The 14083-nt window shown below is 44.2% G+C and overlaps 1 protein-coding gene across 1 annotated transcript in view; it reads left to right on the forward strand.

The window, feature by feature from the left end:
• Window positions 1-14083, forward strand: part of ALDH1A3 (aldehyde dehydrogenase 1 family member A3) — a 37698-nt gene that overhangs the window by 18711 nt on the left and 4904 nt on the right. Inside the window, exons 7-11 of the mRNA XM_087743601.1 lie at window positions 741-854; window positions 3945-4047; window positions 5077-5261; window positions 10720-10884; window positions 13122-13279. Coding sequence (XP_087599727.1) covers window positions 741-854; window positions 3945-4047; window positions 5077-5261; window positions 10720-10884; window positions 13122-13279 — 725 coding nt within the window. The remainder of the gene's footprint in view (window positions 1-740; window positions 855-3944; window positions 4048-5076; window positions 5262-10719; window positions 10885-13121; window positions 13280-14083) is intronic.

Here is a 14083-nt window from a genome sequence, read left to right on the forward strand (position 1 = left end):
GCCATTCCATTGTTACAAAATGCTGGGAAAACAACCTTGTGCAATCAGTAGTAGGGGAGGGCTAGCCTAGAAGAGCATAATCCTTGAAACTCTTGTTTCAGGAAGTAAAAACAGACCAGTAAGTTCCGCACTTCTCCTCGCACTAGAATTTCACCTCTAGTTTTGCCATTTGTCTCTTTTGGCAAAATTGCTAGTTGGCTAATCTAGGTTGTAAATGTGGTGGAAACTGGCATAAGTCTGTTACCATCTGCTCTTGTATTCCTGTTTTATTAGCCCCATCATATACTGAGGTTTTACTGACTTCTTAATCCCTCTGGCCCCTGAAGAACCACAAATGTCAACCTTTGTTCAAAACAAACTTTCATTCAGTTATCCCTTGGCTCCAGCTGCACAGCAGTAGCTGGGGGCCAAGTTTGGCCAAAAGACGCGCTCTCTTTTGACTTGAAACTGGGACTTCTCCAAGAATTCTTACTGAAACTTGGCATTTCGTAAGCATGGCTGTTACTTTCACCCACGTCTAATCCAGCTGGTAGCACGCAGCCATGTTACTGGAAAGTCTGGAAAACAGTGATGTATCTGGTATGGGCTCCTTGTCTGCAACTTGCAATTTTTAATTGCAAGGAATATAATGCAACTAATTCAAGCTTCCTGAGAACTGAACTGGAGCTCTCAGGACTGCAGATCAGCTCCAGGGTGCTCAAAATCTCTCTTTACAGAGCTGTATTTAACCTCTATTTTAGGTGGGTTTCCCTCCAGGTGTGGTGAACATTGTGCCAGGCTACGGCCCCACAGCTGGAGCTGCTATTTCTACCCATCACAGCATTGATAAAATTGCTTTTACTGGATCAACAAAGGTAGGTGATGGATTTCTCATAAAACATCTGCTGTTCCTCTTCGCATTCTCTTCTGAAACTGCCATCCACGTGAGACTGGACCAATGAAATGTCGATGATTTCTGTGTTGCCAACACCATTTTCTATCACATTCCACGTGACAGGATTTCTCAGAAGTGTTTGGGATTTGTCTAATTCAGGTCCTTATGCTTGTGATAATCCCACATCTCTGTAAGCGGAGTTTTGCCAAACTGCCACATTTCTGTAAGAACTGTAAGTAACAGATGCTCTGACGTAAGGTCTAGGGGAGATACTGGTCTAGAGGAGAGGGTGGCAGTGACTTAACATCATGTCATTGACCTAATGGAACTTTGGGGCAAGTTTGCCTGCCAGTCCTGCCCTGCAAGCGTGTGCAACTGGAAAACATGTCAGTCAGAGCCCTGAACAATTCTTCCTCGGCTTTGGTTACTTCTGAGGAGCTAGGACTTACATAAAAACGTGGCCCCGTGCCCAAGGCTTCCTCTGCTGATGTGGATGGGATTAATATTTGAGCTTCTTTTGAGACCTCCACAGTAAAACACCTTCTATTCAGGTTTTTCCTGTAAATAGCTATGGCTGCCTTGCTTAGGAGACGGGTGGAAGCGAGACCTCTGCACTACAGGCACCTACAGCCGTCCTCTTCTGTACCTACATGGGGGAAAGGAGCGCATGGCTTGGCCTAGTCCATGGAACTGAACACAGCTGTGGCATCCGCATTTGTCTCTAGCAATCACTGCTGCAAATGCTCAAACAAAAGCTTGCTTAGAAATGTGAATGTTTTTCCACTCACTGCTCTAGATTTTTCTTGCAATATCTACGCGCCTCCTGAAGAGGGGCAGTGTCCAGAGAATGGAAATGCTGACACCGATGGGTGCAGTTGAGGCAAATATAGTCTCTTCTCTTTTATTTCCTTGAGTAACGTTATTCTCGCTGAGCATTTGCCGAATTCATCCATTCTTATGTCTATCTGGACAAATGCAGAGTGTAATCTAATCGCATAATGATGACAAATTACCTTGTATGGTATTCTTGGTCGGTAAAGGTAACTCGCTAAACACTCAAAAGCTGCTACATTTAACAACAGTACCATCTAGTGGCTCCGTGTACATGTTAACTGCTTTGCTTTTCCCATAGGAGAAGGTGTGTTAAGCCTCTGTTTCTGTATAGGGATCACGGGAACAAACACGAACGCAATAAAGTAAAAGTTCACAATGAGCTTTTACTCTCTTGATAGTTGGTCTAATCTAGGAGTTTACCCAGATACATGCTTCTCTCCAAAGCCGAGATCAGAAACTTTTAGCCCAGATTAGACGCTGGCTGTGAGAAAACAATAGAGTTTATAGACTCATCCAGCCCACATGGGTCTGTTTGGGTTTTTAATGAAAAAGGAGTATCCAGTGGATTGGGGGCAGAAGGAAAATCTCAGCTGCTGGAGCCTGTAGGCAAAAAACTCCTATAGACGCTGTGCTTGTCTTCCTAATCCATGGGTGTGCAGGAAACACCGAGGGAGACAGATTCTTTGCTAATGCATGTGTAATTTAGAAGTGTTTTCTTCCCCCTCCACCCATCTGTGAGTTCAGCTGCATCTCTGTGGTATTTGCAGCATAATGCTACTGTTTCTGAGCCAGGAAGTGAAGCTAATTCAAAATACATTTTGACTTAGTTTTTAAGCCCAGGCTTGGGCTCAGTGCCAGCCTGGAAATACTGATCTTAAACTCCACGAGAATTTTCCCATCTGGATTTCTTGCTTTCCCTTAGTTTATTAACTTACTCCTCTTCGGCCAGCTAGCTTGTAGTAATGCTTCTTGCAAAGCTATGTGTATCTGCACCAGGATGCATCGCTTATTTCTGCCGTCTCTAGGACTAGGCTGCTGAGTGACTAGAGGTGATCTGCACTGCTAGGTTCAGGAGTCTTGCTCGAGTTTCAAAGGCATACCATGAGAAATGCAGACCTGTAACTGCCAGCCAGCTGCCCCATGCTTTCCTTGCTCACAGCTCCACTCCAGGGCAACAGTATTTTTAGGCAGAAATGAAGTTAAGATTGCCATGTGCAAAGGTAAAATACAAGAAAACCAGTTACAAAGTGAGGAAATTCAAATATAAGGTCACACTTAAAAAAATAAGCTGCCTTAACAATTCAAGCTCCCAAATAGTTTTAACTGATACTGTTTCTAACAAAACCAGATTACTATGATTCTGATCCTTGATTTATGCTCTTCTTGTGAGGAGTTCCATTTTTTTTAAACAGAAATTGCTGTTTTGGTGTTACCAGCATAAAAAAGAAATGGCATAGTCAGTCAGAATTTGGGGAAAGCATTTGATAATGAAACAATTTTTCTGTGGGGGAAAAAAAACTTAGTTTGACATTACTTAGATTAAATTCCGGAAGCAGAGTAAATCCTTCCCTTCAGGAGAGGGTGGCCAGATAAATTCCACCAGATGGTCAGAGCAGGTTCCTGGGCAGAAAGTGCCACCGGAGAGCTGACGGAGTTTGTCTGTTGATGTCCGCAGGTATTGCCTTGGAAGTAACATGTCTCAGCTGCTCTTGTATGTGGAGCAGCTCAGCCTGAACTGTCAGAAAGAAGTAGTTTTCTCCTAAAATCTCTACATGGCTTTCTGGTATGGGAGTTGTAACAGATAGGAACAGTGAGTTCTTATCATTGCCTTGGCAAGATCTACTCTAAGAAGATGAATTCCCTATTTTTAAAAGTAAAACTCATAAACCTTGGAGCCCCACTGATTGCCAGTGTTGCTCACTAGCTTGCACTGGGTGGGAAATGCCTTGTTCTGCAGCTCTGGGTAGCAGATAACTTCAGGATACGGTTCCTGTAGCTCTCTCACATAGCCCACCCTTTCAGATCTGCCTAAAACAGACCTTAATTCTGGGGCTGGTTTTGGCCCAACAGATTGCAGCAGTAGGAAACTCAAATCATTTAAGCGTGTTATTCCTGACTTCTACCTGCTTCAGCCACCCACCAGGCTCTTCTACCCGTGTTAGCATCACACTTGACATGCCGAGTTAAGACTTTCAGGGGAAACAGCTCATGTCCTCTTTGTGTCTCAATGTTACAGGTTGGAAAACTGATCAAGGAAGCTGCTTCTAAAAGCAACCTCAAAAGGGTGACGTTAGAGCTTGGAGGGAAAAACCCCTGCATTGTGTGTGCCGATGCAGACTGTAAGTATCGGCTGCTGTGTTTATTTGCTGTAAGACGCTATGAGTGTGGTGCTTTTGCTGTCCTTTGGCAGCTAGCAGGGCTGTTGTTTGCCACTGCGTCCACCCCAAAGGCTGGAGGAAACCCCTGTCCAAGAGCAGGATGCAGTTCTGCTTTGCTGGAGCCCTTGCCCAACATAGGGACCATTCCCATGGCAAATGAGCGGACCATTATACTGTTTCCTTCCCTGGAGATGGCTGCAGTTGCAGATAAATCTTCCATGTGTGCGTTTCTGCTGTTGTGGTGCCTTCTTTTTGGTTGGCGGTACTGCAGAGCCTGAGCCAAGCAGCGGAGAAAGCAGTTTTCTTAAATGCAGCCCCTCTGCAGACATTCCTATGACAAGAGAGTTTTGTAGGACCTTATCTCATCCAGCCTTCACCTCTATCCTGGGGGTCTGCGTTTTGCCTGTTCTGTTGTGAGTTTGTTGCATTAGTGAGTAGCTCTAGGAGATACGTGTAACCTGTGACCACCAAAGCGGTTGGAAAATCCTATTGGGCTTGGGAAAAATACTCTCCACTCTCCTGCACAGCACGGCAGGGGTTGAAAGCCAGCGGTATTTGTGCCATCTGCTAACAGTGAGCATTGCAAGGACCTGGTCTGAGCTGGTTGTACAACAGAAGGGCACACTGCTTTCTGAACAACCACTACTGAAACTAGTCTTCAGAAACCAATGCGTGGTATCTAGGAATCCACATCTGAATTCCCACAGCGAGAAAAACTGGTTGCTGCCCTCAGTGAGTCCTTGTAGAAGAAAGTATCAGGGGCTGTGGCAGACTAGACCTTGAGACAAAAAGCAGGAAGGGGGGTGGAAATAATAAGAGATCTGGTTTGGGGACGGTATGAGGTCTTGCGAGTGCCTTCAATGGGTGTGGACCATTGTCAGCATTTTTTAAGGAGGCTTTCAAACGAGAAAGGAAAAAACAAGTCTGGAAACACTGGAAAGCTGAAACTGTGCATGTGGTAACTCTTTTCCCTCCTGGGCCGTGTTGCAGTGGACTTGGCAGTGGAATGTGCCCATCAAGGCGTGTTCTTCAATCAAGGGCAGTGCTGCACGGCTGCCTCGCGAGTGTTTGTGGAGGAGCAGATATATCCGGAGTTTGTCAAGCGCAGCGTGGAGTATGCCAAGAAGCGACTTGTTGGAGACCCCTTTGATGCCAGAACTGAACAAGGGCCCCAGGTAACTGTGTGCCCGAGAACAGTTGTTGTTTGGTTTTTGGTTGTGTTTTTGTTTAATTTTCCTTGTGTAAATATTATCCTTGCAAATATGGTCCCAGCAGAAGCACTGAGGGGTGAGTAATGTATCATGGCTTTATTTTCCTATTTTAAATACCAATTAATCACAACTGTTGAAATGTTATGTTGTAATTTTTTTAAACACAAATGTATTTAATTCACTTCTTATCCAGCTTCATGGAAGGGGCTGTCTCCCTGGTACAGTAATACAAAGCATGTTGCAGCGAGCAATAGCAATGCACAGAAGAGTGCAGCTGCAGAAACGGCCATTCAGCTACTTGGCTGTGTTGGTGATGACAAGTAGTTAGAGCCCAGGGATTCCTGAGTCCCCACTTTCCCTCTCCTCCTTTGCCCCCTTTCTGATCCTTTGAAAAAGTTTCAGCTGAATTAGGAGGAAGAACCAGGCCAAAATGCTGTCACAACCAGCCTCGTCAATGCTTCCAGAGCTTTCCTCTTATTTTTTCCTTCCAAAGCAATCTGAGCTGTGGTAGAGAGCTCTGGAAGAAGATGATCCTTGGGTCAGATCTTCTAACAGGCCCACTGTTTGCTGCCAAAAATAAAGGGGGAGTCCCAGAAATCTATAGCCTAGGCCTCCTGTTCTCAGTTCTGCACTGTGAGTTTTATTTCTTTGATGCTATATAGGATCCCTCAGAGAAGGGATGACTGTGGGGACATCTGCCTCCCCTTATCTGGATCTAGGCCCATTTACACATGCTCCACGCATGGCAAAACCTCATTGCACGTCCTCGTGCATGGGCAATAAGATGATGTGCGTCCCCTGTTCATGCTGGGGCTGCATCTATCCCTGTAACTTGCCTAGAAAGAAATTTCAAACTGCTCAGCAATCTTAGGAAAATAATCCCATGCTGGAACTTGCTTCAGCAGAGACGAGCTGACCCTCAAACCGTTTCAGGGTCTGCTGCTACCTTCTGTTAAGGGCTCTGAGCTTTTCAGGTTGGTTTCTATGTTTGTTTGAATATAATATCATCTTAAACCTTATCCAGCAGTAGCAGTAAGTGAACTGCATATATAGTTAGTCCCATCAGGACCATGTTCACCTGGCTGCTCTGACAGAGACCACTGATTTCATGAGAACAGCTCTGAAATCATAGGGAGTAGTTGTGAGGTTTTAAAGGGTGAAACACTCTGCAGTGAGCAGACCATGTAGAACTGGGCTGCTTATTTCAGTTCATCCGTGCTCCCAGCTCTTGCTGGGCTGTCAGAGCACTTCCCAGTGAGCACTATGGCAGAGCACCATGTTCTGGTGTTGCTGCTGTGGCTTAAGGGAGACTTTTTGCATACAGAGCTATAATTAAGAGTAAGAGTAAGTCAGAATAGAAGCATCTGGTCAGATTTTAAATATGGCCCATCTGTTCTCTTTCCCTGTTCTGGCTTACCTGTTACACTTGGAGCTAGAAGAGATAGCACACCCACACACACACCTGAACTTCTCTGCATGCAACCGTCAAGCCCAAGATGGGAAGGTGTTGAGAGAGTGGGAGGAAACTGTTAAACCCAAAGCTTTCATGTAGCTGCCACTGCAAAGGAACAACCACTTCCTCTGCAGCTATGGTTGCTCGCTCTCTGGAGCCCATGCTGTAAGATGCAAGACACAGAAATTCAAGCAAAAGAGAGAAATGATGCAGTGTCACAAGGGCTTAAAATACCTCCAAAAGTAGCAGAGATTCACACCTGCCCACAAGTTACTGTTCAAATGTGAAGCTTCCAGATCAAATTTTTCTTCCGTTCCTGAAGTAACCTGCTCTGCTGTGAGGGTTTTTTTATCTTGAACTGATGGGTAAGGGAAGAATCACCAGGAAAAATAATCTTTCTTCTTCTTTATGTCTCCCAGTCAGGCCTCAGTTGCTTCAGATCCAGGCTGTTGCTTTTATTCTCCTTCTGTGTGGGTCAGGGTGAACAGCCACAACAGCATTACAAATATGGCCACGTGCTGCTGTGTAGACCCCATTCTGGGATAATCCCTGGTTTAGAAGCCAACAGTGGGAAGGAGTTGGAGCCAGCCTTTAGGCTGACAGTGGTTGTAGCCCATGATCTTTTGGTCCTACATCAGCTCCAAGTGCTCGTAGCCAGACAACAGGACCTGCAACTTATAGAGAGTTCGGAAAGTCTAAAATGGGAGAGCCTCTGCAGTCCAGACTTTGAGCTAGTGCTCTGTGAAACCAAGCCGCACCACGGCTGAGCATAGTGCTCTAAGTAGCTGCTGAGACGACCAGGTGCAAGACAGCATGGGGTGACAGACAAAACTGTTCCACAAGAGCTTAAAGGTGATGCAAGCTAGTCCTGGAAAAGTGGTTCTGTCTGCAGCTGTTTGTGCCTATATTGCACTGCACTTATGAACTAGTTTGGGGAATTGGCTGATCCAGGTCTAATCCAGCCTTTTTGGAAGTGAGGAAGAAAGGTTTTACTCAGGTCAGTTCCCTGATGTGGATTACTGTGCACTGGCAGGGATGCTTGTGGCATGGGTGTGGGGAAAGGACTGTGTCAGCTGCAGTATTGGGTTATGCTGATACAAACTGCACTGCTCTGATCAAAATTAGGTCAAATTTAAACAGTATTGACTTTAAACAGAAATGAGGCATGCTTCCCATGAGACTTCTCCAAAACTCACATGTGTCTGACTGTGTTGGCTGGCTGGAATTCAAAGGACACCACAAGAAACCTGAGGGGTGATCAGGACCGTTTGAGTGGAGTGCCAACCTCAAATGCAGACCAAGGGCATTTTTAAACTTTGGATTCCTGTGAACTGTATCATAGGAAGTAATAAAGTAAATCTGCACAGATGGCAAACTGGTTAACCAGTGCATTATACAATTGTGAACAGCAGACTGCATTAGATGAGACTAATGTCCTGGTGGACTAGAACAGGGATTAGATTAGAACAAGACTAGACTAGTTTTGTTACTGTAGAACCCCAAATACTGGGATTTGTGGACTATAAGGCCTGGTCTACAGGAAGGAAATAAGCACTAAGGCTGCCTCGTGGCACTTGCTAGCCAGAAGTTTTTCAGCCCAAAACCTATGGTTTGATTTTTAAGATGATGAATATTTTCCTTAGACTGTAGACATTTGTGTACTTTAGGATTAAAGCGTGAAAGTAAAATATATAAGTAGAAAGTGTATGGGGCCAGCAGTCAGTTGGACGCAGTTGTGGGGTTATTCTGTAGGATTACAAATGCTAGGTTTGGAAAAGGAAAAACTGCTCCTTGCAGTCTTGACTTAAATGAAGCAAGATACAAAGATTTGGGGGTTCTCAGATTTCCAGCTTTGCAGTGATCCTTAAAAGCCTTCCTCTCTTTTGAATTAGATGGACAAATAGTAGAATTTGCTCTAGCAGATCATGTGTTTTTAACAGCAGTCACTGCTTGAACCATAAATAATAGTGGAGTAGGGGACATAATTTAAACAAGCCTTGCAAGCTCTAGTTACAATGACAAACAGTTCCACCCTTGCATGTCATTTTTACAAATGTTTTCTTTCCCCAGTGTCTTTTCATCTAACTATAGTTTGCCTTGCAACAAGTTACAGCTGTATAAATATCCTTGTTTTGTTTTCTGTGATGTGAAGTGGATGAACTGGATTGGTCTGGATCACACTTGCAGATATTTTCAAATTATTTACGTTTGGCAACTAAGCAACCAGACAAATAGACAATATGTATGACACCTGCCAAACTTACTATGTGACAGTCTGTATCCTACATGAGGGCACACATTTCCTTGTGCAGTAGCATGTTTCGTGTGTTTTCTTGGGTAGCGTCTTAACACATGAGAGAACATGAGCATTTAGTACAAGCTGTCCACAGCGCATGTGAGACACACATCTGTGTGGCAGGAGATGTGCTGTTCTCTGTTTTCGCTGTGTACCAGAAGTACCCCAAGGACACCCTCCTGAAGCTTTGATATTTGTCTAAAAGCATGAAAACTTAGATTGCGTGTGGCCAGGATTAACTAGGGACAGGATATAGTCTGTAATCTGGAGGAGTCGAGTGTGGAACTCTCCATGTAAACAGTCCCAACTGGCAACTGGCCCTGCTGAAATAAAAACAGATGCCTAGGGAGGGGTATTGAACCAGTACAAGCGTTTGGAGATACCTGGCATGCAGAATAACCTCCCAGGCTGCCAGGGCACCTTGAACCAGTGGGTGGAGTCTTTTATTTAATCATCTCAATGAATTTGTCAAGGTTTTTGTTAGTTTTACTTTTTTGAAACGTCTCCATTAGTCTTTTACCATCTGCAGCGTGCTGTGATGAGGTGTTTTATTACTTAATTATGTATCATGTGCATAGCCACATCTGTTTGTTTGAAACCTGACAATACCTGCAGTACGCTGTTGCATGTGGAGCACAAAAGAGGGACCAGTATTGATCAGAAGTGCTGGGGGCTCCTGCACCTCTTCCCAGCACATGACCCGCTGGGCTTGTGGAGTACGTGATCTCTCCTCCGAGTCTTGGTGCAGGGCTGCACAGCTGTGCGACTTCAGCGTCCTGTAGCCAGACTGGCCTTTCCCCATCTCTACTGAAATCCCTGGTTTAAAGGCTAATAACACAACAGTACTCGCTATTTGAGATTGCTGCATATTTAGGTGTGGGTGGGGAGGAGTTAGACAAGGTTGGTAGTTAAAAGTGAGGATATAGTTCCCAGTCCAGACAACCAAAAAATCCTGGGATGGTACTAGCCTCTAAGATCCATGAAAGGTGATTCTGATTTTAGAAGTACGGCTTCGGTGCAGTAGTTGTTCTGAAGTCACCCCACTAACAGGGCTTGTCTTTGAGGCTGTTCATATAGCGTGCGTGTGTGGAAAGAGATGGAGGCAGAGCTTGCTGGGTTCTTCCAGCTGGGGACAGATAGCTGTGGGTGAAGCTGCACGTTACGGCAAAGCTGACATAATAGTTTATATACCTTGATTCTCCTTCCCTTGCACTGATTCTGCTGCTGGTCAGGTCCCCTGCTGAGCTGACTGAGGTTGCTAGCCCAGCAAAACCCATCTCAGGCTGTTCTCATGGTGCTCCTGAGCTAAGTCAGTGCATGGAGAAGGTCAGTAAGTCCCAGAGCTGGAGCGAGGTGAGCTGTGGGAGTGCACATCCAGGATGCGGAGGAAGGGAGAGTGGGGACACCCCCTCCATGTGGCAGCAAGCTATTAGATCAGATTGAACTATCACATATAACTTCACCTTCTGTTTTCTGTGCCTCAGGGCTATGCCCATGTCCTGTCTTTCAGCCTGCTTATTGCCTGACTGCCACATCATAAAATGAGATGTAAACTTACCCAGTTTGACAGTGCCCTGCAAATGTGCCCCTGGGCCACGTACCATGACTCCCGTCTCTGGAACAGTGATAATAAAGGCACTGCTGTCTGTTTCTTTTTCTTTTGTGTCTGACAGATTGACCAAAAACAGTTTGATAAAATCCTGGAGCTGATAGAAAGTGGGAAGAAAGAAGGGGCGAAGCTGGAGTGTGGGGGTCTTGCCATTGAAGACAGAGGCCTGTTTATAAAACCCACTGTGTTTTCGGAGGTCACGGACAACATGCGTATCGCCAAAGAAGAGGTACAGTACAAGTCACCTGAACCTTTATAAGCATTTACTACTGTAAATAGGAAAGAAAAGAGGTATGGTTGTGGTTTGAAGTGAAAACCTGAGAGGAGAATAGAAGCTTCACTTACTTCAGCGTCCTAACAACTGCCTAATGCTGAAATCCATTCTACTAATGGAGTGTCTGCAAGGTGGGCTTCAATTTGGAGTGTATATGTGTGTGCGTGTGTGCGAATTGTGAAAGGAGAAGGGGGAGAGCAGGACAGGCAAAAAGCTGTCAAAATGTTTTGGCAGCAATTTTAATGCAATTAATAGGTGTCTGTTTGCCAGCCCTTTGTAATGCCTTGCTGCTTTCCCTCATTTTGTTCGGTTTTCTAAAAGGGAAGTAGCCCTGTGAGTGTACTCGCCGGACAATAACAAGACCAGATAAGAACATAGTAGATAATACTACCCTAAAGCTTTTGGGTCTCATTTCAGGAGAACTTGATATACTGCAAAATACAAGCACAAGCCTTACCTAGGTACAGCGGCTATAAATGCTGCTTCTGAATAAGAAATAGTGGTGACGGATTCTGTCTGAATCCTTGACTTTAAATATAAGTAACTGAATTAAAATAACTGAAACTGTGGCAGGCTGGAGCAGGTCTACGTATTCTTTGCCCTGAAGTTTGAGGGTTTTCTAAAGACAGAGTTAAGCTCTCCCACTCTGCGCAGACGGATAGTTGTGCGTGCTGTGAGCTCTTACGCACCTCCTACTGAGTGGACTTGAAATTGCTCAGCTGTGGTACATGCTGATTCAGAGTGACAGAGGACAATATAATGTGTGTTCTTGCTCCACTACTTTGTAAAAAAGGAGTTGCTTTATTGCAGAAAGGTGGGACAAGAACTCTGGGACCTGAAGCTGGTGAGGAGGGAAGGAATGGCCCTGCTATACGGCCACTGAAGAACTTTTCTCAAGTAGCCTTAGCATCTGAAATAATCCCAGATTCCATTCTCATGGTGAAATCGCCTGAGGCTGACCATTTTTTTCCTATATGAAAACATGGTCGAAGCCAGCAAAGTGCAGATCTAATACTCTGGCTTTCATTATTCATATACAGAAAAATTGAACAAGCTGCATGTGATTAGATCCTGTGATATTCCTTTGGAATAGAAGTTAATCTACTTTTCATCATGTTCCCCAATGGAAAATAAGTAGTTGCCAAAATCTAACTGGCACTTGTATTTTATAGTTTAGCCTAGAGCTTTTTATGGGGCGGCTTACTGTTCACTCCTGGCAAAATGTTTAGATGTCTCAGATCTGCCACAGAATCTCTAAGGAACCTGGGAAAGATATCAGTCAGTCTGGACATGAGTTACATTCTAAAAATAGAGGGAATAAGAGCTGAAAATCCCATGACAGGCCTTTTTTTAATGAACTGGCTCCAAATCCCAAGTTGTGATTCATGAAGCTTACCCAGTTTCATTCATTTGCAGTTTTGTTGAAAATGCATGTTCATCCTCGGCCTAGGATCAAGGCTCCAGTTAAGCACCTGGATCTCCCAAAACAAAGACATTTAGAAACACTTGCATGAGCCTAAAGGCTGGGCAAACTGCTTAGCCTGGCCCTCAAGGTGGCACAAGTGAGATGATTGTATCTCACCTTCGGTGGGGGTTTATGGTACTGCAAGACCATGCAGGCCAGGAAAGAGCCCCAGCTTTGATACTGCACTTGATGAAAGACTCCATCCCAGAAACTGGGAAGTATTGTGTACGCCGGCTGCCTTTATACTGGCAACCTGGGAAGCCGAGTTTGTGGTCAAACAGATACATGGTAAATGCACTGCATGCAAATAAGCTGCGTACAATGACAAAATCAGAGTTAAAACCAAGGAAGAAAACTTGCAATCCTTGAAATATATTAATTACTTCTTGAGTACACTCAACTTCTGAGTTCAAAAGGAGAGTTGTAAGTGGAGTAAGGATGAATCATTTGAAACTTGTCCAGATCGAACTCTGCTTACTTTGATTGTTATAGATGATCCGTTCATTGTTGGATCTTAGCATATATTAACTACCACACCACATCACTGTACTTCCTCTGAAGTCAGTTTAATTAGTAGTTTTTAAAAGACTCTATCAGCGACTTCTAGAAGGCTAGGATGTAACATTTTAAATATAGTATCCAAACACAGCATCTGATTCTGATTATTTCAAAATTACTATGATTAGCAAAGGCTTTCCTGTACTAAATGTTTAATTGATATGTGCAGATTTTTGGGCCAGTTCAGCCAATTATGAAGTTCAAGAGTATAGAAGAGGTCATAAGAAGAGCCAACAGTACTGAGTATGGGCTTACGGCCGCAGTGTTCACAAAGAATCTGGACAGAGCATTAACGCTAGCTTCTGCATTGCAGTCGGGAACTGTCTGGTAAGTAGTGTGTGTTGGGATTTTGTTTCCTGGGAGGGGAGAGGGATGTATGATTTGGAATCATGTGTAAGTGCTGGAGGTATGGTGTATTAGGAGTCTGCTTAATTCTTGATATTCTGCTCAGAAGCAACATCCATTCATCAAAATAAGGTAGTGAGGACCAGACAGTCTGGTGAGAAATGGACTGTTTTTTCATTCAATCGATGTAGTTCTTCATCTGAAAAACTCTGAAAATGTAGGGGTTGTAGTGAGTTCCACCAGACATGATGCCTTTCAAAATCCTGTATGTAGAAAAAGCAATTCTTATGATCTTTAGGTAGCGTCAATGGGGTCTTAGATGCACAGATACAGTATGGACAGTAGATGGCATCACACCACTGTCAGAAAGATAAGTAGCTTTTTTTGCTTACAAAATTTCTGATTTTATATTAGAATCGTTTTAAAGATGGAATCCTGATTTTTTTCCCACTAAAGATAGGAATTTGATCTGATGTCTGATTCTGATGCATACAGAGGATTGATTTGAAGAGCTGGTGCCAGAAGAATCTGCCTCTGAGTAATATTTGCATAAAAATGGGATGTTGGGCTTTGAAGGATACATGTGCTGTAGGTATGTGAAGGGGCAGTCCTTCAGCACCAAGCCATACCTGTCTCTCTTCAGTCATTTGATCTTACTGAAATGCTGAGGAAGTATCTGCATTAGCTTTTTCTACTTAGTGTCTATAGAAATGGGGCTAGCGCTTTCATTTTACTGCAACACAATTGTCTAATGCAGTCTTAACTTTTTTCTGTACCTGGAAGTGG

The sequence above is a fragment of the Nipponia nippon genome, unplaced genomic scaffold (assembly GCF_047370975.1).
Source record: "Nipponia nippon isolate SJK-2023a ecotype South Korea unplaced genomic scaffold, ASM4737097v1 scaffold_9, whole genome shotgun sequence".
NCBI classification, from domain to species: Eukaryota; Metazoa; Chordata; class Aves; order Pelecaniformes; family Threskiornithidae; genus Nipponia; species Nipponia nippon.